Genomic DNA, 24,141 nt, shown 5'->3' with positions numbered 1-24,141 from the left:
CTTGGACAGAGATTCAACGAGCCCAGGCATAGAGACTGAGTGTCAAGCGAGCAGGAGCGGTGAGGAAGGAGACTGCGAGAGCATAGATATAGATATATCTAGATATCTAGATATAGATACTTTACACAAAGTACAGACAGTGCATCAAGACAATATACTGTACAAACAGTAGACAACGTACAAGTAAACAATGCAAACATGTAAACAGTGACTGCAGACGTGCGGAATAAATAAGACATTAATGTAGATTAAATTAAATTAACGGTATTCGAAATGTTGTAAAAAGAAAAGCGATTTGTTTTGTAAAAACATGAGAGATGATTTTTATTTTATACAGGAAAGGCATGCGTGTCAAGTTGATCTTTTTGGAACGCACCATTTGAAAATATAAATTGGAAGTTAGTTTGGATAACTCCTGATGGATATTGTATTACAAATAAAGTTAAAAAGATATCATTTAAAATTGTTCATAGGTTTTATCCAGTTAAATAAGTACTCTCTAAAGTACTTATTTAAGCATGAGCAGGATGATTTGTGCGTTTTTTGTCGGGTTGAAAGGGAATCTTTGGTACATTTACTTGTAAGGTGTGTGTTTGTGAAGTTGTTTTGGACAGACTTGCAGAGTTTTGTTTGTAGGCATTTAAAGGTGTTTTTTTAGGTTTTAGGACTTTGATATTGTACTGTGTAAGATAACTTTTTTAAAAAAGCATTTATTTATAGCAAATTTATTAGTCATTCTTAGTAAATTTCACATTCATAAAATCAAAATGGTCCAATAATACTCCCCTTTTTAGTACTTTTCAGATGGAGTTGAAATATTATTTAAATTCTATAAAAATGAAAAAAAAAATGCTAAAGCAAGGAAAACATTTGATATATGTAAAAAATAGAATTTACTTCGTTACCTCTGGCAGTTAATTTTTGTTTCTGTTCGTGTTTTTTTTCTCGTATCCATTTCTGCTCCTGTAGTTGTATTTGTAAATTATTTACACATTTAATAAAAATAAAAAAAAATGTCGGCCGTATACGTTACACTATAATATAACGCAACATCTATTCTGGACTATTTTTTTCAGATTATTATTATTCGACTAATATTTTTGTGGTTCATAGCAACGGTCACTAAGGAAGTTCATCTGATAACCCGGAAGTCCTCTGTTTGACCACGTTTCGCTTTCTGTGTTCAAACCCACGTGTTTACAGCCACTGCAGCTGCAGGAATTGTTTGTGTTTTTCAGATCGACTCTGAAAAAAATGGAGAATCTGTTGCTTAATCTGGAAACTGAGGCGCACTCTTTCATGGAGATTGTGCTTAAATCGATCGTGCACGAAGTTTAGGAAGTTTTCCGAAACCGGACAGATGATTCCGAGAAGTTGATTGAAGAAAAACTCCGCCGGATCTCACAGGTTCTGGCGAGACGGGTCTTGATTAAAATCATGTCTGTCGACAGTGTTTTCGGGGCCGAAATCGCGCAAATGAAGCAGGAAAACGAGCTTCACTGTTTCATGGGGGTTTTGCTCAAATCGTTCGTGTATGAAGTTTCAGAAGTTTTCCGAAACACGATGTCTGACTCCCACGACTCGTTTCGAGACAAACTCCACAGCGTCTCCCAGATCCTGGTGAGTCGGGCCGTGATTAATATCACACAGTGTGTGGAGGACAGTTTCGGGACAGAAATAACGCGAATGAAGGAAAACGAGACCTTTAAAGTGCGATTGCAGCTGTGGGAGAAGGAGTCGGGAGCAGGAGATCAGGGAGGGACAGATCATGTTGGACTCATGCCTCCCTGTGAAATCACTGCAGAAACAAATGAAGAAACGGAGCCGTCGGGTAAGTGCAGTGACTTTTAATTAGTAACGTTTGTGTTTAAAAACGGTGTTTTTAACTTCCTCACTGTTGGAGAGATGCAGAGCGAAGTAGGAAAGGTTTGTGATGTTGCCGAGGGATTCTTTTCTGCGAACTAAACTAGTTGTGGTCTGGTTATATTCTCATTATCATGTTATTGCTGTTCTTTAAATGTGGACAGAAATATGTCGTCAATTGATACACTTTCTCCATGTGAAAGCCAATTTAGGAGACTTTGGAGTCTTGGAAATATGTTTGTGGTCAGATTATTAACGACGTGGCGGTAACTATCTCTTCTGTGCAGTGTTAATGTACTGCATTGTACAGCAGTGTCCAGTCAGCCAGTGTGTCTGTATGAACCCCTCTCTCTCAGTGCAGTGTTAATGTACTGGAGTGTCCAGTCAGTGTGTCTGTATGAACCCCTCTCTCTCAGTGCAGTGTTCATGTACTGAAGTGTCCAGTCAGTGTGTCTGTATGAACCCCTCTCTCTCTCAGTGCATTGTTAATGTACTAGAGTGTCCAGTCAGTCAGTGTGTCTGTATTAACCCCTCTCTCTCAGTGCAGTGTTAATGTGCTGTAGTGTCCAGTCAGTGTGTCTGTATAAACCCCCCTCCAGTGCAGTGTTAAATACTGGCAATTTAGACAGAACAAAAGTTTTCGCGAAATTACATCCCCGACTGTCCTCCGCTGCCCTTTTCAATCTTCTGGAGAGCACAAAAGAGTCTTACGAAAATTATTACAACTTTGTTCTGTCAGCTTCTCCTCCTAGACCCTGTTAATTGCTACGATGAGTTGCTTTGTGCTCTGTTTTGCCGTCTTCTGAATATAGTCTGAGGAATACCCAACGAAGAAGTGATGTAGCTGGTGTAGTAAAGCAGGCTTAATTATTATAGAACCACTAATATCAAGATAGCGCTTGCTTTCCCCCCACAATTGGAAAGTAAAATATTATTTTTTACGGTTTTAAAACTGGCATATTTTATGTAAAACAAAATTACATAAATTCGACTACCTTCGGTTCGGGAACAAGTAAAGGTTTATTCCCTGCCGGAAAGAGAAGATACAACATTTCAGCTGTGGAAGAAGGTTTTGACGCCTGAAGAAGGGTCCACAGCCGAAATGTTGTTTCTTTTCTTCTCTTTTCAGCACATGAATATACCTCTTCTTGTTCCTTTGCAGCCTACGCATACTGATGCAGCTCCCTACTTGAACTACTTTAAGTATTCATGCTGTATGTATTATTTATATTTGTAGATTATGTAATACTTTCAGATTCATCCTGTTTGTGTTCTAGGTACAATGTTTTGACGTACATATTTGATTTCGCCACCCCATTTTGGTGAATATAATATTGGTTAACCTGCAGTATATTTTGTAGATGGAATATTTAATAGTAGACGTATTCAATAGTACAAAGCTTTGAGGTTCAGCCTAGTTTGCATTGAAAGAAACCGAATGAATGATTTTCCTCCTACTGTCATTTGCGTACTGGGATAGTCGAGTTGAAATGTCTTTAGTTAAATGTCTTTAACACAAAGCCGCGGATAAACAGGGTTTTCCCTTCTTTACTTTGCCTGTTTGGAGTCGAGTCTGCTCAACACGAATGAACACAACGCGTCACTCCCTTTTGGTTCAGGGATAGACGCGGTGAGATTCAAGTTCATCAGCCTGCGAATGGAGAAAGGAGAAAAAACATATTTAAGAAATTCTGTCCACATGCACTCAGTCACTGCAAAAGCAGCAGCAACCACAGGAAGCGTTTTGACCCGCGTAACAAACCGGTGACGTCACTTGGGGGGGTGTCCTATGCCCCCCTTTTTGTAACGGTGCCTCTCAAATCCTTATGTACTTGAAGTCCACACTTCTTATGCTGTGTCGTGGAGGTGTGGACCTGGAGGAAGGGCTTAGGGTACAGTTTGAAAACTGGGACATGGTCTTATAATGTTAGTGAATAGGGAGGACAAGTTATGCCATGGATCAATAAAAAAATGTGTGTTGAATGTCTTTTAAACCCTCTAACATTCACACAAGAGCAGGATTTGTGGCTTCTGCGGTTCGGAGCCTTGCATTGTCAAATGTGCTCATCTGTGTGACAGTGAACCCTTTCTCAGTCTGTCTGGGGGGTGGGGCTCAAGCTACTGTTCCTCAATTTAACATCTAAATCATCCTCACTACCAGATAGGGCTTAAGAGCTCATGAATTTAAAGTGAATATTTAACAGGTTGTGATATGTACAGTGGTGTGAAAAAGTGTTTGCCCCTTCCTGATTTCTTATTTTTTTGCATGTTTGTCACACTGAAATGTTTCAGATCATCAAACAAATTGAAATATTAGACAAAGATAGCACAAGTAAACACAAAATGCAGTTTTTAAATGAAGGTTTTTATTATTAAGGGAAAACAAATCCAAACCTACATGGCCCTGTGTGAAAAAGTGATTGCATTATACATTTGTATAAAAAATTTCAGATTAAAACAAAGCTTTTGCATATTCTTTGTTGTATGTATATATATAGTTCAGCCACAGAACCAGGAGAATATGTCTCCTTCTTATAATAATTATTGTGGTTTTGTTTTTGTTACTGGGAGATCTTGCTACATAGTGTATATATATAAAACCATTTTCTGTTGCAATTCAAGGTTCTGGATCGTACAAAAAATACTTTTCCTTGCTGAAAGTCTAACACACAAGAGAGAATGGTGATATACATAGAAAAATAGGTACCAGATGATAATTTGTAGCGGTTTCTTGAATATTTATCTCGCAAGAGACACTTTTTTGTGGAAAATTTCAGGTTTTGATTTACTATCATGTGAACTCTTGCTCTTAAGATGGTAAGAGATTGCATCTGGTATTGCATGTAGTTAAATGGTAGTTCTTTTATTTCCTCTGTTTCCTATATTGGGAAAATAAAGTATATGCTCAGTAGAGGGGCAGAGTTTTGAGTAGTGTCGTGGGAATTTTCTCTAAACACTTAAACAAACAAGCAGATAGAAATTCTTCATTTGAATAGTAAGCTCCGTGAATTTGCCCCCCCTACAGACAGCACAAACAATGAAACTCACCTCATTCGTTAGTATTGGGATTGTGCCGGTTTGTGCCGTTGAAAGTAGCGTTTTTGCAGCTTTCGTTCCCGAGATATAGCGCCTTGTTTTTCCGGTGATCACGTGACCATGCACAGTGACTTTGACCTCCAGTAACCCTGTCTGCCAAGTTCAAGCTCTCTGTTACCAGCGCGAGAGTAACAATTCCGCAACTCTGTTCCTCTGTTTGCCCAGGTAGGGGGCGGCGGTGGATTTTGCATTTAATATCATTATCTTCTATGTGTTTGTGTGAATAGGAAAATTACATTTGTCTCCAATATCATACCCGTATCAGAAGAGTTTCAGGTGTAGCCTTAAAAAGCGACATTAGCAAACAATTGTATGCTCTTACAAAGAGGCTTTAACGAACAAGTCTTAATACCTCATAGCATTGTCCTTTTTTAAAAATCTGAAGAAGTATTCAGTTTCGTATTGTCTCCTTCTTAAATAAACATAGGCATCAAGGGATGTGTGAAGATTTTTTTCTGTGTTTCTGGTCAGACCTTGGTATAGAATACAGCGTGAGGGCACACCTTGACCACTGAAGACACAGATTTGATTGTCTTTGTTAGATCATCAAATTTATCCCAGATGAAGTCGTGTCTTTTGCAGTATGCAATGTAATGACCCAGGACATGTTTGCTGGCAGGTGGGCAGACCGCAGTGACACCTCTTAATTTGAAGGTCTTCCCATTTAATTCCAGGTTATGTTGAAAATCTGAAAGTTGACTCTCAAAGATATTTTGAGACTGCACAGTGTTTTCTTCATGACTCAGCCAATCTCCCATGTCACCAATTTGAGAGAGACATTTGGATTGGCTTAATTTAATTTGTTTCTGTACAGCCTCCTATAGCCCTGTTACTCCTCTTGCTCTCAGCGTATTCAAATCTACAGAAACAAATGGGATATTGCGTGACTCCACAATGGAGGGGACAACTTGGCGATGAGCGCCGACTCAGTGCTACCACACTAGGCACTGTTAAGAACACTTTTGCTATGATTTCTGAAATGTTACATTCAGCCCTCACTTGTTGTAGCCCTGACTATTTTCGTTGCACCAAAAATGTCCCTCAAAATTTTAGCTCTTAGAACATAAACATCTTTGTGCACACCTTTCTGTGCCAAATGTTTCACCAGTTGTAGATGCTATCTACAGCCTGATTAACAGCTATGATTAACATAGCTGCTAGAAGTCCTGCTGTCACAATAGGCACTGCATAGGCACTGACATCAAAGGCACAAGTGTTCAGTACACTCACAGTGTCTCCACTCACCTTTACTGGGGGCAGGTCTCTGCTGCTTCAGTTCCTCATCAGAGCCACTACATCTTTTTTTCACAGGAACAGAATAATCTATGTGTAACCACTCAGAATGAGGCACAAGATAAACAGATGGTTTCTGTTTTTTAGATGGTGCAGCAAGCCCTCTCCAATTTTCCAAACAACTCAGATTTTATGGATATACCAGTTCTTTGTCCTTTTTGAGCTCTGTTTGTTTTTCAGAACTCATAACAAGTGTTCCGCTCTGCTGTACTAGAGAGCTGGATGTGGTAGCACTGATAATGGCCCTCTCACACTGCTGGTAAACACCATGAACACCCATTGATATTCTCATACCTTCTATGGGTGCTAGGTGCTTCATAAGGAACCTGTCAACTCATGCTTCAGCACTGATCGTTTTAGGATTTTGAAATCCACCTCCACACTGGCTGAGCTTGCAGTGATGTTCACACTTTTGAAAAGTGGAACCATTAAGCCAGTCCAGAGTGGGAGATATCAAGCAAGCCTGGTGAGATGAGGAACAATCTCCGGTAGGAAATGCAGGTTATGTCTATCACCACTGTCCACAGCAAGCAACCTGCATTCTTCACAGATTTCTGTTACCCAGTCTTCCAATGCTGTCGGGCATGCATCAAGGGTACAGCTTGGCTCTTGGTCCCCTGCTTCACCTATTTCTTCTAGAACTTCTTCAGAAGAAAAAGCATTGTATCCTTCTTTTTTTGGGGGGTCTGTGTGATGTTTTATGTGTGATTTTATAGTTTGCAGTTACTCTGTTATGCATGTATACATTGATTCTTTGTTACCTTTGCAGCCCTGCAGCACTTGGGTATATTCTTTTGTCAGGTTTTGTCTGGCAGTACAGCCTGAATGTTAGTACTGTTAAATTCCTACCCTCCTAACAGTGCCTGTAGGTGATAAATCCTGGAATGAAGGGCAAATATGTAGAATGAGTACTATGGTGCAACAACATACATTGTTTAAAATACAAAAAAACAAATCCTGTCCTCACAGCGACTTTCATAACCAAACAATGTGTAAAACGTTTAACAATGTCAGAATAACAATGAACAATGCAGAGCTTTAATCCAGTACATTTCTTTGGTCTCTTAAGTGTGGTAACAGTGTAACACACCAAATGATGTAATTTTATACCAACTCTGTACTTCCTTAATATACTCTGTTATGTGAGGGTATAACTTAATAAAGCTCACAAAACTCATTTTACTCTGTTCTATGCTCTGTGAAGGCAGACCTTAATCTATTGTCATGTGGTTTACTCTACTACATTTACTACAATAGTGGAATCACCAGTTTCGTGCCTGCTGCTTCTGGGACATGATACAATCAATGTTAACCGTGCAAACATTCCCAAAGATGCTCAGAACTTCTGAGGCAGGTACTTCAATGTATATTATAAACCCCTCTCCCCCTCTACAGGTAATGGAACAATGGAAAGGCAACAGCTCCTTAATAAGCTATTGCATGCAGTCTGTCTGATATATACTTTCATACACAATTAAGAATTAACAATCAAAAATTACAAATATGTAGTGCAGTACATGGAATTGTAAAGCTCAAGGTTTAAAAAGAATCAAACAATTGGGTAGTTTAAATCCCCAGAAAGAAATAAGGATGAATGCAAAACACTGCATATTGCTTAGAACTGAAATCTCAAACAACAAATCGTGGTGAGCTTTACACTTCTCTTTTGTTAGCTCCGTGACTTCACCCTTTAATCTTAGCGTTCATGTGATGGCTGAATCCCTAGCTAGACCCATGGCCTGGGTATCATGGGAAATGTTTAATGCAAAGTATAGAGAAGTCTGATTAACACTAAAAAATGTAACAAAAAATGAATTTCACCAAACCTGGCTTCAACTGTTCTTCTTCCAAATTTTCACGTGATTAATAATATCCTTTCAGTTATATAGTGCTTCTCTGGAAACCCCAGTGAAAGTGCCCTACAGGTAATGGGGACTTCCCTCCACTGTGTAAATGAAAATATAACTTAGTTTTTTAAATTGTTATGGATTACAGTGCACATCAAAAAGTTTTCTGTATATGTAGATAGAAATTGATAAATTAATATTTTTTAGACCCACCTACTCACTTTAACTGCAATACCAAGGCCATCACCACTTCTTTTGTTTATAATATGTTTTTAAAGCATTGCATTCACCACTTAATCATTTCAGCTTTCACATCCGCAATTTGTAACATGTCAGAGATTTTTTGTGGTTCAATTCTCCTTGTAACACATACAGAAACAAAACATAATTTAAATTCAGAAGTGTGACAAGTCATTTCAAGTTTCACTTGCATGTGTAGAAATATCATGATAACAACAAATAAAGCTTACTAATTTTTGTGGTATTCCCCATGATATAAAACAAAATAAGTTTCTCAAATATCTTTACTTTAAAATAAATTTGTGGGGACGTCAATGTAGCATCAAAATACAGTATAGCATTTCTAGTTTGTAAAGAAACTTACGATTTGGAAGAAGAGGTCTTTGCCAGAGATGCAGATAATAAATCAAACATCAACTGCAAAGGCTGGGGTCAGCTGATCAAGAGATCACAATTGAAAGATCTGGTAGTCGTGAACTTGTGGTTTTTGTATGGTGCCGACGGCACAGAGTGACGTCACGGCCAGAAAAAGAAGGCACTGTATTAAAATGTAAAACATCCACCCCCACCCGACCAGACAGAGTCGGAAAACAAATTGCATCCATTGTTTTCATCACCTCCGGTAATTTAAGTACTGAGTGTGTTGGTACCTGTAAGCGTCCTTGTAGACAGTCATATCTGTGTATTCAGAGCTCAAGGTGTGCCCTCATGCTGTTTTCTACACCAGAAATACAGATAAAAGGACTGAACTAATCGTTTCATGTTTGCATATAAGACCCTTGTTAATACAAACACGTGGATAATGCCAGTTTTTCAAAGAACCTAGATATATGTTCACTTCTGTTCTATGAAAATAAAAATATTTTCCAATATTGCCACGGTGCTCATGTGTGAGATGATAGACTCTTGTTTCTCGGATGTGTTATGAACTTGTGTAAACCTTGTACATAGTGCCCCTTAAAAATAAAAGTCCTGAAGTACTGGTTCCTTTTCACAATGGCGAATGTGCTTTGCATAAAAAAGAGCAACAGTGGTTCAGAAAGTTGCAAATTCAAGTCTTTTTAAATACGTGGCTCGACAGACAGGTCGAATGTTCACACGTCCCTTGATGCCTGTTTATTTAAGAAGGAGACAATGTAAAACTGATTACTTCTTATGATTTTTAAAAAAGGTCACGGCTACGAGGTATTAAGACTTGTTCGTTAAAGCCTCTTTGTAAGAATATACAATTTTGCTAATGTTCGCTTTTTAAGGCTACACCCGCAACTCTTCTGATACGGGTATGATATTGGAGACAAATGTAATTTTCCTGTTCACACAAACACATAGAAGATAATGATATTAAATGCAAAAACCGTACCCCCACCTGGGCAAACAGAGGAACAGAGTTGCAGAATTGTTACTCTCGTGCTGGTAACAGAGCGCTTGAACTCGGCAGACGGTGTTACTGGAGGTCCAAGTCACTGTGCATGGTCATGTGATCACCGGAAAAACAAGGCGCTATATCTCGGGAACGAAAGCAGCACAAACGCTACTTTCAACGGCACAAACACAGCACTAACAATTGAGACCAGTCCGGTTCCCCTACAACATTGTAGGGGGGCTGAGTGACATCACCCCCTGAAAAAGAAGATGTTATATCTAAGGAACGAAAGTAGCTGGGAAGTTACTTTCAACGGCACAAACCGGCACAAAAGCAGCACTAACAAATGAGACCGGTCTGGTTCCGCTATGATCTTGTAGTGGGGCTGAGAGATGTCACGACCCCGAAAAAACAAGGCTCTATATCTCGGAATTGAAAGCAGCACAAATGCTACTTTTAACGGCACAAACGTAACACTAACGAATGAGGTGAGTTTAATCATTTGTGCTGTTTGTAGAGGGGCCAACTTCACGGAGCCAATTAACCCCACTCTCTCAGTGCAGTGATAATGTACTGTAGCGTTTGGTCAGTGTGTCTGTATGAACCCCCTCTCTCTCAGTGCAGTGTTCATGTACTGGAGTGTCCAGTCAGTGTGTCTGTATGAACCCCTCTCTCTCTCAGTGCAATGTTAATGTACTGGAGTGTCCAGTCAGTGTGTCTGTATGAATCCCTCACTCTCAGTGTAGTGTAAATGTACTGTAGTGTGCAGTCAGTGTGTCTGTATTATGTAAATGTAATGTATTATTATTATTTCTGTAGTCTTACTTTTTACATGGTAGTTAGGTTTCTGACAAAGCTTGTATATCTAAAATTACGTATTATCAGAAACCCCCTTAAACCCTCTTATTCCTCTATGCTTAAACAACCCAAATTGATTGCGAGTATACTAGACGTGTGTTTGTGTAGCGTAAAGCTTACAGCTTTAGCTTGAAGCTTTTAAGATCACATCCGCCTCAGCTATCATTACTATGCTATTGTTACTCGTATATACATCCATACCAGACCCAACGCAGATGTGGCTGTCTCTATTCTAATTGCATCTCTGACATAAGAACTTGGATGACTCAAAATGTCCTTCATCTTAACTGTGACAAGACTGAAGCCATGCTTATTGGCACCACCCATCAACTTTATAAAACCAGTGTGAAACCCTATCTGTAGATGGTCTTGTACTTGAGCTTCAGTCTAAATTGAAAAACTTGGGGATGATATTTGACGTTCAACCCACATGCGCAGAATGTTGTCAAAACATCTTTCATTCACTTCAGAAATATTCCTCGACTACACCCTGTGTTATCACTAACTGTGGCTGAAAAGTGTTGTCTAATCTTGAATCGACTACTGTAACGCTCTACTCTCTGGGGTTTCTAAATCCCCATTGAACAAACTCCAGTATGTCCACAATTCGGCAGCCGGAATCCTGACCAGGTCTAGTGCAAGTGTTCACATTACTCCTATCCTGGAGTCCTTGCACTGGCTTCCTGTCAAGTTTCATATTGACTTAACAATCCTCCTGCGCACCTATAAGGCTCTCCATGGCTCGGTACCTGTCTGAGTTATCACCCTACTCCCCACCTCACAACCTTCACTCTTCTAATTCTGGTCTCCTTACTGTCCCCCAAGCCCCTCTACACTCTAGGGGTGACATGGCCTTCACCTGTTATCCCCCCAAGCTCTGGAACTCTCTCCCTAAGGATATCAGAGAGTCACCTTCTCTAAACTCCTTCAAATCCAGACTCAAAACCTTCTTCTTCAGAAGAGCCTTTATTTAACTGTTCTTTACCCCTCTGCTCCTACTGTACTTAGTACCACCATCTACTGTCTCCTCTAACTGTGTATTCTCATCGTGCTTATATTGTGTATTTTTTGTTGTTGTCATTCTATAAAACGCTTTGAGAAGCCACCTTTAAAGTTGCTATATAAAATAGTTTTTTTATTATTATTATAAAGGTCTTGTTTTCTTGTCCTGTGTTTACAGGCTCAGAGGCCAGTACTCTCTCTGAAGCTGGGGAAAGGGCTCCTCTTGAACAGCAGCACAGTGAGGAGGAGTGGGGCTCCAGTCTGATGCAGGAGACAGTGCTCACTGCCGCACAAGAAAAAGAGAAACTCAGGGAGCAGCACACAGAGAGCAGACAGAGTGTCAAGGATCTGGACTCTGTGCCCACGATGAAGACAGACCCTGAGAGTGAGACACCTGGGCTCTTAGTATGTGATGATTTTACAGAGAAGATGAATAATCTGGACTCGAACAATATTACACAAGGTTGTAATGAACTGGGCTGTGTCTCTGTACAAGAGCACAGTGAAGAACTGGATGTCTTTAGTCTTACAGAGCAGGACACGGAGCCCCAGTTGATTGACTGTGCAGAGCAGCAGACTGATGTACCTGGTGAAGAGAACAGTGTTGAGATACAACACCAAGAGGAGAGTCAGTACAGGGAGGAGCAACAGCAGCTCCTACAGGGCTTGATAATTAGGCCTTGTTCTGTTCAAGTGGAGAGACTGTCATTGCACAGTCTCAAACAATCATGTAATCCCTTAGCATCTGATGACTTAACACACAGGTTTAATAATCTGGTTACTGAGAAAATTATTGAAAGTTTTAATGAACTGGAGAGTATGTCTGTTCTTGGGCAAAGAGAGGAACAACTGAATGAACTGGATGGTTTAAGTCTCAGAGAGCTGGAGATGGAGTCTCAGATGATTCACACTGCTGAGCAGCACACTAAAGGACACGATGGAGAAAATACAGCTCTGTTTCAGCACACGGAGCAAGACCATTCCATGGAGCATTTGCAGAATAAGAGACCCCAGCACGATCAGAGGATGAGGAAGAATCACTCAAGGGCTTGCTCAGATGGAGTGGACAAACTGATATTATGGCACAGGGAGGAGCAGCGTTTCTGTCAGTCTAGCATTTCAAAACCCTACCAGCACCTTCACACAGGAGAGAGACCTTTCAGCTGCAGTCAGTGTGGGAAGAGTTTTAGTCAGTCAAGTCACTTAAAAACCCACCTGCACATTCACACAGGAGAGAGACCATTCAGCTGCAGTCAGTGTGGGAAGAGTTTTAGTCGGTCAGGTGACTTAAAAAACCACCAGCGCATTCACACAGGAGAGAGACTGTTCAGCTGCAGTCAGTGTGGGACGAGCTTTAGTCGGTCAAGTAACTTAATAGCCCACCAGCGCATTCACACAGGAGAGAGACCATTCAGCTGCAGTCAGTGTGGGAAGAGTTTTAGTCAGAAAAGCCACTTACAATCACACCAGCGCATTCACACAGGAGAGAGACCGTTCAGCTGCAGTCAGTGTGGGAAGAGTTTTAGTCAGAAAAGCCACTTACAATCACACCAGCGCATTCACACAGGAGAGAGACCTTTCAGCTGCAGTCAGTGTGGGAAGAGTTTTAGTCAGTCAAGTGCCTTAAAAACCCACCAGCGCATTCACACAGGAGAGAGACTGTTCAGCTGCAGTCAGTGTGGCAAGAGTTTTAGTCAGTCAGGTCGCTTAAAAACCCACCAGCGCATTCACACAGGAGAGAGACCGTTCAGCTGCAGTCAGTGTGGGAAGAGTTTAAGTGTGAAAAGCCACTTACAATCACACCAGCGCATTCACACAGGAGAGAGACCATTGTAGCGGCAAGGTTTATTAAAATACAGGAATTAAGTTTGCTGCTCCCTTGCCAGTCTCTCTCTCCCTCATCTCAAGTGGTGCTTGATACAGAGAGGCCATTCCATTTGGTTCACATTTAAGGTGTTTTTCTAGCTGATAGAGTGTTCTGATAAGGAACAACTCCCAAAGCTGAGACACATCAGCCACCCTAATTAATGGTCATCGCTGGTGCCTCACTGTCTGGGAGATTCCAAGGGAGAGTCTCATCCCAAGTGGTTTACAACCCCAAGGTCAGAGTTCATGGTTACTCATCCTCACACGGGGCACCAGTAAATGTAGGCATCCTCTCACGAGGCACCAGTAACTGTAGGGGTTTGTGCATTTACTGGGACAATTGTTAATTGTAGCAGTAAGTCACAAAATGATTCTCGAATGCCCATGGAATTTTCAACCAAAGAGCGACTGTAGTTCCTCCAAGTAAAACTCCAGCTCCTCCTGGACATCCTCAGACTCAGCTTAGACAGTCATGTAACAGCCAGTGTGTCCCAGTGCCAGAACTTTCCTTTGTTCTAAGAGTCGAGAACAGAGGTTGCCAGCGTGTAACCAAAGGATCCACCCGAGGTTAGCCCAGCAGCAAGCCTCGTAAACCCACCGCGAACGCTCACCTGATCAACGAGTAAACTATGGTTGGAACTGTGGACAGCTGAATATCAGAATTCAGGACTCGCGCTACATCGGGAACGAACCGGTCTTCTTCCTGTCTAAAGATTGTGACTTTTCTGTGTGCAAACTCTGCTAGTTTCAGCCAACACTAACTAGCCTGTCTTCAGAGAGCATCAGCAGCGCACCGCTGCAGAAATCTCTCCCTCCTTCTCCTTCTCTCACGTCGAACCAGCACTGCCTTGCACCGGGCCAGAGAGTGCCGATTGGACACAGCAACAGCCTGCCACTGCTTCTTTGTGTCCGCGGGAGATCTGAATCCCCATAGAGCGGATGAGTATTCAACATTCTGCATTACAACTCGAGAATTCAATTGTTACCTCAACCTGAGTTGATATCAGTTTAATTCCTATGAGTCATGTACTGGCTTTTGAGTATCTAATGTACAAGTTGTAACAAAGTTCATTTACAAAACGGTCTAAATGAATGATATACGGAATGTATGTCCCTCTTGGTTTGTAACTCTTCGTGATTGAATATATACCTTTTGTATACTGCTAACCCTCTCTATAAGATCTGTTATGTTTATGTACATTTTATGTATTAATAAATGTATTGTCGTGTATTAGTTTCCGCGTGTGTGCATTGTTTGAGTTATCCTGCAAGGTTGATTCTAATAGCTATCAGAAGAATAATTTTTGTGACTTGCTGCTACAATTAATAATTGTCCCAGTTAAGCACAAAACCCCTACATTTACTGGTGCCTCGTGAGAGGATGCCTATAGAGTGAAGAACAGGAACATGTAAGATGATTAATATACATTAATATACCCATCAACTCGATTCAGGGTTGTGGTGGAACTGGAACAATCCTGGCAAGCAGTGGGTGCAAAGCACTATCACAGATAATGTGACACCAGTCCATCACAGGACTCACTCACACCACGGCCAATTTTCACAGAAGCCAATTAAAATCCATGTCCTCCACCTCCATAGCTTCCATGTTGTACAGTATTTTGAGAAAATCTGGAATGTACCTTTCTTGCATTTTATTTGTGTTTTATCAGATGTTTAATCTTAAACTAAGCTGTAATGCCCAGGTCAGCAGCTGTGAAGGGAGACAGAGGAGTTTTTCATTTCATCTGTGGGAAAGCCAATTCACAGTCCTTCCAAAGACTTGAGAAGACTGCATGAGAAGTAAGCAGAATAATATATTACTTTAATTTCTGTGGCCCCACACTCTACCCTGGAAACGCCGTTCTATCCCTGTCACACCGTTGCATTCCCAGAACCACTGTTTCATAATCTCATCCCTGATTGAACCCATCACATTCTCACATGCACCAGATTCCTCAAATTCTCACTCCCTAACCAATTATCCAATCACACCCCTTTCCTTTCAGTATTTAAACTCCCCTCACACACACATTCCCACGCTCACTATTGAGAAGCCTCTTGTAGAATTCTCCAGCGCGTGTTTCCAAGCCTTTCGACTGATTTGTTACGAATCTTCTGCCTCCATCTTTTGACCTCGCCTTCTGGATTTTGTCTTTTGGATTGTTTTTGGATATCTCTCGTTACCGGACCCTTTGCCTCCCTTATCGACCCAGCCTTTGGATTTCGTCTTTGGATCGTCCCTTTGCTACTTTGTGTTCTGTGGGATTCCGGTCACGCATAAGGATCCTCCAGTTCTTTACCTATAGGTTCCCTGACACAGATGAGGGGAGTCCTGGTGTCCGTGTGGCGGCGCAGCTGGTGAAAACGCTCCCTGTGCTGTGTGTGTTGTGGGCTACCGGTGTTTCCGAGAGAAACGGGCTGTTTGTGTGGGAAGATGCTCTTTCCTCAGGAGGGGAAAAGTCTGTCTGGGGCTCAGCTGGAAGAACCGAGCGGGAAGGAAAGTTCTGGAAGTGCGCGTCTCCTCTCCGTCTGCTTCAGTCCCAGTTACTGCGACACCAGGACAGAACAGGAGTGACGAGCGAGTCCTCTTTCCCATACGGGGTATTAGTGGGCGTTTTTAGGAAACAGGACAGAGAGATAGAAAAGGACACCAGTGGGAGAGAGTCCTGAGACTGATTGATGAATCTCTCAGTTCTTGTCTTGATCCGGGTTGTACCCAGTCCCAGTTTAAACTGGTTTACAATGTGGGATTTCTGCACTGACACGACCCTACATGTGTCTCCACAGGAGACGGGAGTCCTGTAACGTGTTTTTAGACAGAAACCCGCCAGAACAGACACATGAGAAGCGACCTGGAGGAGAGGTCAGAGCGGGGACAGTTTCTGGACAAGTATAAAAACTGGGAACTTCGCTTTTTACAGCAACACTTTCTGATTAAAATGTCCTGTTACTTCACTCTCAAGAAAACTATTTAAAAATTCCAGAAATGGATTAGTCTGGTGATGTCCCATTTTATTAGAAAGAGATTTGATCTCCTGACTGTTACTCTCACTAATATAATAGTCTGTGTTGTTATCAGTACAGTTACTCCGACACCGGGACTCATTACAGCTCATGACATTAATTACAATTAATTAACTCTTTATACTGAGTGCCTTTAGTCGTGAACAGAGGTCCGTCCAGTTTCTATGCTCTGTATCCAGTACAGGGTCACGTCTTTCACACTAATGAAATGTAAAGAATGAAAACACATTGAAACAAGCAGTAAAATGGGAATTTATTAAAATGAGACTGTATTAAATACGAGTGACCCAGTGGGCAAAAGACGTATAATATACGTCTATTAAACGCATACCTTAGACGTATAAATGTGGTCTGAAATTCGTCTAGAATGAAATTCTAATATACGTCTATCGTTATACGTCAATTATACATCTATGATTATATGTTCATTATACATAAATGGTTGGAGTTCTATTATACAGATAAATTTAGAGGACTATTATACATATATGGTTGGAGTTTTGGATAACTTTAGAGGACTATTATACATCAAAGACAGGTTTTACAGGTGTAGAAACTAGTAAACCAAGAAATGATTTGGTTTCAAAATTTATTCTGAAAATACACATTCACATCTGAAAAACATGTATTTCAAATTATACATTGTATACAATCAATCAACAATCAACATATGGGCAATAATCATAAAACAAACACAACCAGATCTCCTGACTCCATGCCTTGCATATGCATTCTTCAAGTAACACATTGCGTGCTCCTTTATTTCTTTTTCTGTTGATGTAGGGTGGGACTTCAGCACCGCAGCTAGGAGAAAATTATATAATATTACTACTCAAATAAATGATGATTATTATCTTCTTGAGTATAATCTCAAAAATGAACCATTAAGGTTTACTAAGCTCAAAGCTGAAATAAACGGATACAATTTGGCTTGCATCATAGCAGTTGAGTAATAAAGTCTGTCCTAATTAAAGAGTACCCAAAGTTTGAAAGTACAACATAGAATATGAGTACCTTTAATTACTCTATAAAGTCTCCCAGGCCCCTCTTTTGTTGTTTATCTTTTCGGTTTGTGCCAGCGAAGTTGAATTCTGTCATCAGTTCATTTGTCTAAGTCTGAAAACCAAATTTTCACTGAGTTTAGACATTTTTTCAAGTGAGTTTCCACTCAACATTTATTTACTCAAATATTTAGGATCAAATGTAGTACTGTAATCCTTATATTTTAAAAGACAATTTTGCAGTTTTACACCTTGCACATTCAGTGGTTAACACATAGGTATCTATAAGTTCAATTCTGTGGATATGTTAATTTGATCGAAGTAAAAATGTAATGTAAAGACATTTTAAAAAATCAATAAGCAATACCTTGACGACTGAAAACACTCTCTCTGACATCACTGCCGCCTACTCTCTGAAGTTGGTTTATCTGGAAATAATATTATATTAGAAATAATATTAGAAGCTATTTTTACTACTAGATCTTCATTAATCAACTAATCAGACTTACCCATTTACACATTCATGGAACAAACACATTTTCACATATTAACTGCACTTTTTTGCAGTATTTTCTCAGTCTAAAAATACAAAGTGACCATTTTTCAAAGTAAAAAAAAATTGTAGTAACTTTTTAGAACATGAAAACACTTTATTTTGCCATTAAAGGATAAGCAAGATTATACATTATAAACTAAAAATATGAACGTATGCCAGAGATGGATCATATTAATCAGATGTAGGCTATAAAATTTTGACCTATCTGAAACCTAGAATATTAGTAGTGAATATTTTCGACACCACAGTGAGAATACAATATCATATCAGCAGGTTTTGATTGTCCATGCTGTCAAGTGCTTGCTCGTATGCGCAGAACTCTTCCATTGTGGTCAGCCTCCTGATGTGGAATTGGGAGTCCACCGGTTCCGTGGACCTACCCAAACGCCTCAATTCATCCCTCATTTCTATCAGGAGGCCCAATACCCGCTTCTGAAACTCTGAAATAATTTACAGTTTATATCAGCATTTAAAAGGAATTGGGTTAGGATTTTCTTACACTATTGTCACATTAGCATAATTGTAGTGTTGCCAATGTGCTACATGCAATTTATAATCTTAAAAAGTAAAAATTCCCACATCTGTAGTTCATTTTAACTGTACTTCCTTCTGAAGGAGGATATCTCTCTCTCTTCTCTTCTGGTCTGGATGTGGTCTTCTGCCTGGGAGACTCTGAAAAGAATTCAGTTATGGAAAACATTTACTTTATCACACAACTTAATATTTCAATTTAGTCATTTAGTCTGTCATTGAACTAGGATTCTATAAACAATGTCAATTAAACTCCATTGGTGTATTTATTAAAAACATAGCTTCAATTTTGAATATGTTTGTGTCGTTTGTAGCATTGTGGTAAAAGACAACTTATTTTTATATTGTATACGAGCCTACACATAATTAAAATACATTCTGTGTAAAACTATAATATGGGTAGTTTTATTTATTACTTTATACAATAAAAAAGACATACTTTTTGACAGTCTTCCAGGATCATTTCTGCCATCTGGCCAATCCTGGTTTGATACTAGAAATTAAAAAGTTAACAATAATCTCATACTTAACAAATCATTTGCAGAAGGATCATAAACTATTCTTAAATTTAATAATTTAATTAATATGATACAAGTAATGTACTAAGTACTTCGGTTGAAGACTTTGGTCTTATACCTTGCTTAGGGCTTCAAACTTTGCGTGGTGAGGTCCCAGTTTGGACTACCTTGGCTGTTAATATAATATTGCAGATTAATATTTAAATATGGGCGTAAAATGTTCGCCAGTCCAATAATCTTTTAATTTAATTCACTTATGGTAAACTTAGGAAAGTACAGTGACATAACCTCAGATGTAATAAAAAAAAACTTGTGAATTTCATCTCAATTTCATAGAGTAATTAGATGTAGGCAAAAAATGTAGTAATAACTTCAGGAATGTTGAAGCCAGAACTCAGCACCATTTTTTTAATTTTTCTCGCCTTTGATGGTTGGGCTTCAATAACATAAAGAATGGTGTTAACTTGTCTTTAAATATGATTGATGATGGTTATCTTCTAAGGACATTAAGAAAACATTTTAGCTTTGATTGCAATAACCTACCTTTAAGCGTACTTGAACAGCTGAGTGAGCTCTGAGAGACACTCTTCCTAGGAGAGAACCTCAGTTTGGGGGGTGGCACTGGCAGCTTCGGTGGCTTCTTCTTTTCTAAACAGAAAAGATATGGCAGTAAAATATTTCATATCAAATTAAATTATTTAATCAACCTGATCTGTAACTTTTTACAATAAATTCATTTCCCTTATTTTGGGAACTTTGAAGGCAGAGAAATGGACGTACTTGGAGTAGCAGGATCAGAATCAATGTCTGTAATATAATAGAAAATTATCATATTTCAATATAATACTGAAAATTAGTTTAACATAGAATAAGCTAACCAAAATTCTTAGCAATTTCCATGATCAACAAATCTGATAAAATTTTTAACATTTTCATACAGAACACCTTTCAAAATGACTTATTTTAAAGGGTTGTAAAAAAAATCAATAACAAGGTACAAGCTAAATGAGGCATCAGTTGATATTAATAACTGGTTAAAAATATAGCTACTGAGACTGTTACTTTTACATACCATCAACGTAATCGGAGAACACCCGCTTCTTACTTTTGCGTTTTGGATTGGGTGTCTCCTCCTCGTCTTCAGCATCCGTAACAGAGGTGGTTAAATCAAAGTGATCACACTCTGATTTCTCGTCTACAAATAATTATATTTACATTACATATGATCAAATATGAAAAAGGTATTGTTGCACTGATGCATGTACATAGACAGTTACTGTAAATATTCAATCGGAATTTATAATAATTAACAGGAATTTGCTCTTATTTTCAAAGAAAGCTATACCTGATGTATGTTTAACTTGAACGAGCTTGAAGGTAACCCAAGTATCTTTATTAGGGTTGGCCTTCTCTTTGTATAGTTTTGTGGCCTGCTTTGGATCATTCGGCCACCACACAAACTCTCTTCGGGCATCCACCCAGTTTGAGGGCAGGACTCCCTCAACCTCCCCCTCCTGCTCTATCCAAACAGCACGTGTCCACATCACCTGAAACAGACATACACATTTTAATTTTGAGTCTTAATTCAGATTGTGGTGCTGATTACTACACTTGTGTTCGCTTATAAAGATTATTACTCAATAAAAACACATAATTCAATAATAAACATTCTGCTTTATTTATACATTTGTAGTTAGATGGTATTCACTACATGCAATTCCTCACAAACTTTAAAATTTAAACTTAACCATGAGAAAAGAGCAGACAGCAGCATCCTGTGTGAATCAAAGTTGCAACTTCCTCATGGAACAGGATTATGTTCTATGCCATTATGAAGACGGAAAAGGACATACCCAGCACCATATGGGAGACACTACTTTTCTGTGCAACTCTTTTACAGAGAGGAATTTCTCCCTTGCATGCATCTCCAGACTATTAACATATACAATATTACGCAATTTTGACTCACATGGTTCAGTGAAGAAGTTACATGTCTGAGTCTGTCATACAACATCACATAGAAGATTTCTGTCTGCTCTTTTCTCCTTCACAAATGCAAAGTCCTCATTATCCAACAGGAAACAACAGTCTTTTTGTCTTGACGAAATATACATCCGTGAACCAGATGCTTCACAGTTGCTCTGAACTCTTTCCTTCTCCTTCATTCTCTTTACTACTTGAGCTATAGGGTTACTGTATGACTGTTCCGCACTAGTTTCTTCAAGGACTGTAAAAAGTTTTCAAATGGGAATGCAGATACATCATTTAAGGAACAATTAAATTGTACCACATCCTGATGTAGATGTCTCAAACTGTGCACATTGTATACAACAAATGTTGGTCCATACAAATGCTGAGCATTGTCAACAAAGGTATCAAGCAGTTTTTGGGCATAGTTGAGATTGGCATTTCTCCTTCTTTCATCCGAGTCCAACATAATGGAAAAAGCAACTGTTAGCATCAGAAAATGGGTGTATAGTTCCTTTGATACAACATTACAAAGCACAATGGGGCCTGTATACAAAAGGAACTGGCGGAACTCTGTAGCCTTCCATCTGTCAAGCTCTGAGAGGGATCTTGGCTGTCTAGCAAATTCCCCAGGCATCTTTCCGCTAAGAATTTCCAAATTATCAGAAATTTCTTTCCTCTGCCTGCCAGACAGTCGACATTTAGCTGGTCCTTGCTTTAAGAAAATAAGAATTATTTTGCCAACACCAACACAAGCTAGATGCATGTAGTCAAGGTTGAATTGGTTTATCCACCCAATTCCAGCAGCAGCTAAGGGAGAAAGTTCTTGAATTGTTCATCTGTACGATCATTACATGCCTCTTACCCTGTGAAAACAACTCTTCCCTCCCAGCTCCCTTTAATTTCGCATCTTTTGCAGCCAAAGTACGAATTGTGTCCTTTGCAGCATTTCAGATATGAGCGTGCAGGGGCATCACATATAAAAGCCTTCACAGTAACATTAAATACTCTATCTTCAAAGTGAATGCCATTATTGGTGAGTAACTTTAACTCCTCTAAAAAGTCACTCACATAATCATCAACTGGATCAGGCTTGGACCCTCCGCAAAATAATGCCATTATGAAAGGCTGGAATTGGTGAAAAGAGCACAAAATAGGCCAAAATTGCACAGATGTAGATTTGAAGAGAGGAACTCCATCAACATTGATACACAGGTCTACAGAATGCATGCCTTCTTGGAATGTTTTAGAAGATATGTTTTTCAGGATTCCTTTCTTTAATCCAAAGTAAATGTACTGAACACCGGATTTATTACTGATTTGCACTTTATTAGGTGTTTGTAGGAGAGTCCTGGACGTCTCAATATCTCCAATAAATCATTGAAACACTGTCTTTTACAACCATGCTTTGCAGACCAAGCTACAAGTTCGGTAGATAGATTTGGCCTTGCTGGGTCAGTCTCTGTCTCATCTACAAGGTCAGTAGATTCAGGACTGGGGTCAGTTACATCAGATTCATCAGAGTCAGAAATTTCAACCTCATTCAAGATTTCTTCTTCAGAAGTAATAACTTCTGAACGCAACTAGGAGTATACGGCACTCTGCACAGTGTACGAAGTAAATTATTTTCGCAGTAATTAATTTATTTGCACGTGTATAATAAATATAATACATTAATTAATTACTGAGATAGTAATACTCCTAGTTGCGGCACACACGATATATACAGTAAAAAGCCTCAGGCACTGTGTTAGATGTGTTTTCGACGTTATATATGCGTTTATTAATGTCGTCGATTTTACGGTTGCAATTCGACGTTGATTATACATCGCGGCGACGTATATATACTTATAGCCGTATTTTTGACGAGAATATACGTATATTCGACGAATCACTGCCCACTGGGAATGTTCAATTATGCGGATGTTTACGCCAATTTAAAACATGTCATAAATGTTAATCGACCGTCTAAAATAAAAATGAAATCAAAACATTTCATTGTCTGTGTGGTTATTATTTAAAAAAGAATGCAAAATATGAATTAAAATCAATACGATATTTTTATTATACATTCGCGGTTATATTGCTCAAGCTTTTTTTAATATGTTACATTCAAGCCATTTTATTACTAACATTTTTAACTACATTGCTCACGCTTTTTAATATACATTTCAAGTAATTTATCACAAACACACATACCCACAGAAAAAATGTTACAAAGTCAACCATGTGGGTCTAGGTATTAATGATCATCTCCTTTCTGCGGTTATCTTAGAGACCGGGTCAGGCGTCAACATCTCTACCGGTTGTTTTAAAGTTTTAACCGATGCTGCACACCCCAACGGGGCAGCCTTGAGTTTTTCAAGTAGCTCTCGGTTACCAGTGTTGGCTAGCAAGGTGCCGGGCACGTTGGTTTCTGCCATAGCCTCCATGAACACATCCCAACCTTTTGGCTTCTTACCGACCGCAACTGCTTGCTGCTGCGTGACAGCCCTGACAAGACCAATCATGTGAGAGCCCTCAACGAGTGCCCCCTTGTACACAAATTCCCCTTTTTCATTCCAGGCTATTAATGGTTCATTGCGGGCCATGGTCTTTAACAATATCTTGGCATTTCTCCTGAACCGCTGAGACACACTGTCCAAAATATACCCAAAGTCAGTGTCGCTCGATGTCGGCGGTTGTGCTAACGTGAGTGATAGCTCGGCGGGTGCATTTTCCGGTAGTACAACAGTTAAAGTCCCCTTTTCGGAAGTCTCCTGGCGTACTAATGTCAAATACCGTTGTAACACCTGACTGTACAATTTCACTTTTTCATATTCGGCCAGATGCGAGTTCTGAAGAATGTCTCGCATTTCATCATCCAACCGACGGGTTGTTATTTTCTCGAACCCAGACCGCTCTCGGAGTCGATCGAGCTGTTTCTGAGGTACCAGGTACATTTTTTCAGCGTGCTCCAATATTGACGTTGTTGAAGCCCCGTAATCAATGGTACTGCAATACTCAACAGGGTCCAGATAAAACCGCCGGACTGGTTCACCAAGAGTCTCTTTCTTTTAAGAGAAAGACCCTTTCGACTCAAAGTCTTTATAAGCTTACGCTTTCTCTTCAG

General features: G+C 39.6%; 1 protein-coding gene, 1 long non-coding RNA gene and 1 pseudogene across 2 annotated transcripts in view; 1 reads left to right on the top strand and 2 right to left on the bottom strand.

Annotated features, from left to right (window-relative positions):
* Positions 1-24,141, bottom strand: part of LOC138242769 (zinc finger protein 271-like) — a 735,173-nt pseudogene that overhangs the window by 53,426 nt on the left and 657,606 nt on the right.
* The window catches only part of LOC138242767 (zinc finger protein 17-like), a 165,887-nt gene continuing 142,933 nt past the window's right edge, over positions 1,188-24,141 (top strand). The window contains exons 1-2 of the mRNA XM_069198322.1: positions 1,188-1,831; positions 11,741-13,223. Coding sequence (XP_069054423.1) covers positions 1,438-1,831; positions 11,741-13,223 — 1,877 coding nt within the window. The 5' untranslated portion in view covers positions 1,188-1,437. The remainder of the gene's footprint in view (positions 1,832-11,740; positions 13,224-24,141) is intronic.
* On the bottom strand, positions 18,234-19,703 carry LOC138242951 (uncharacterized). The gene is made up of 3 exons (XR_011191832.1): positions 19,605-19,703; positions 18,983-19,036; positions 18,234-18,682 (listed from the first exon to the last, which is right to left on the bottom strand). It is a non-coding gene; the product is annotated as an uncharacterized lncRNA (long non-coding RNA).

The sequence above is a fragment of the Lepisosteus oculatus genome, chromosome 14, assembly GCF_040954835.1.
Source record: "Lepisosteus oculatus isolate fLepOcu1 chromosome 14, fLepOcu1.hap2, whole genome shotgun sequence".
Taxonomy (NCBI): domain Eukaryota; kingdom Metazoa; phylum Chordata; class Actinopteri; order Semionotiformes; family Lepisosteidae; genus Lepisosteus; species Lepisosteus oculatus.
The sequence above is the reverse complement of the archived record's forward strand: the minus strand, read 5'-3'. Positions and strand labels throughout refer to the sequence as shown.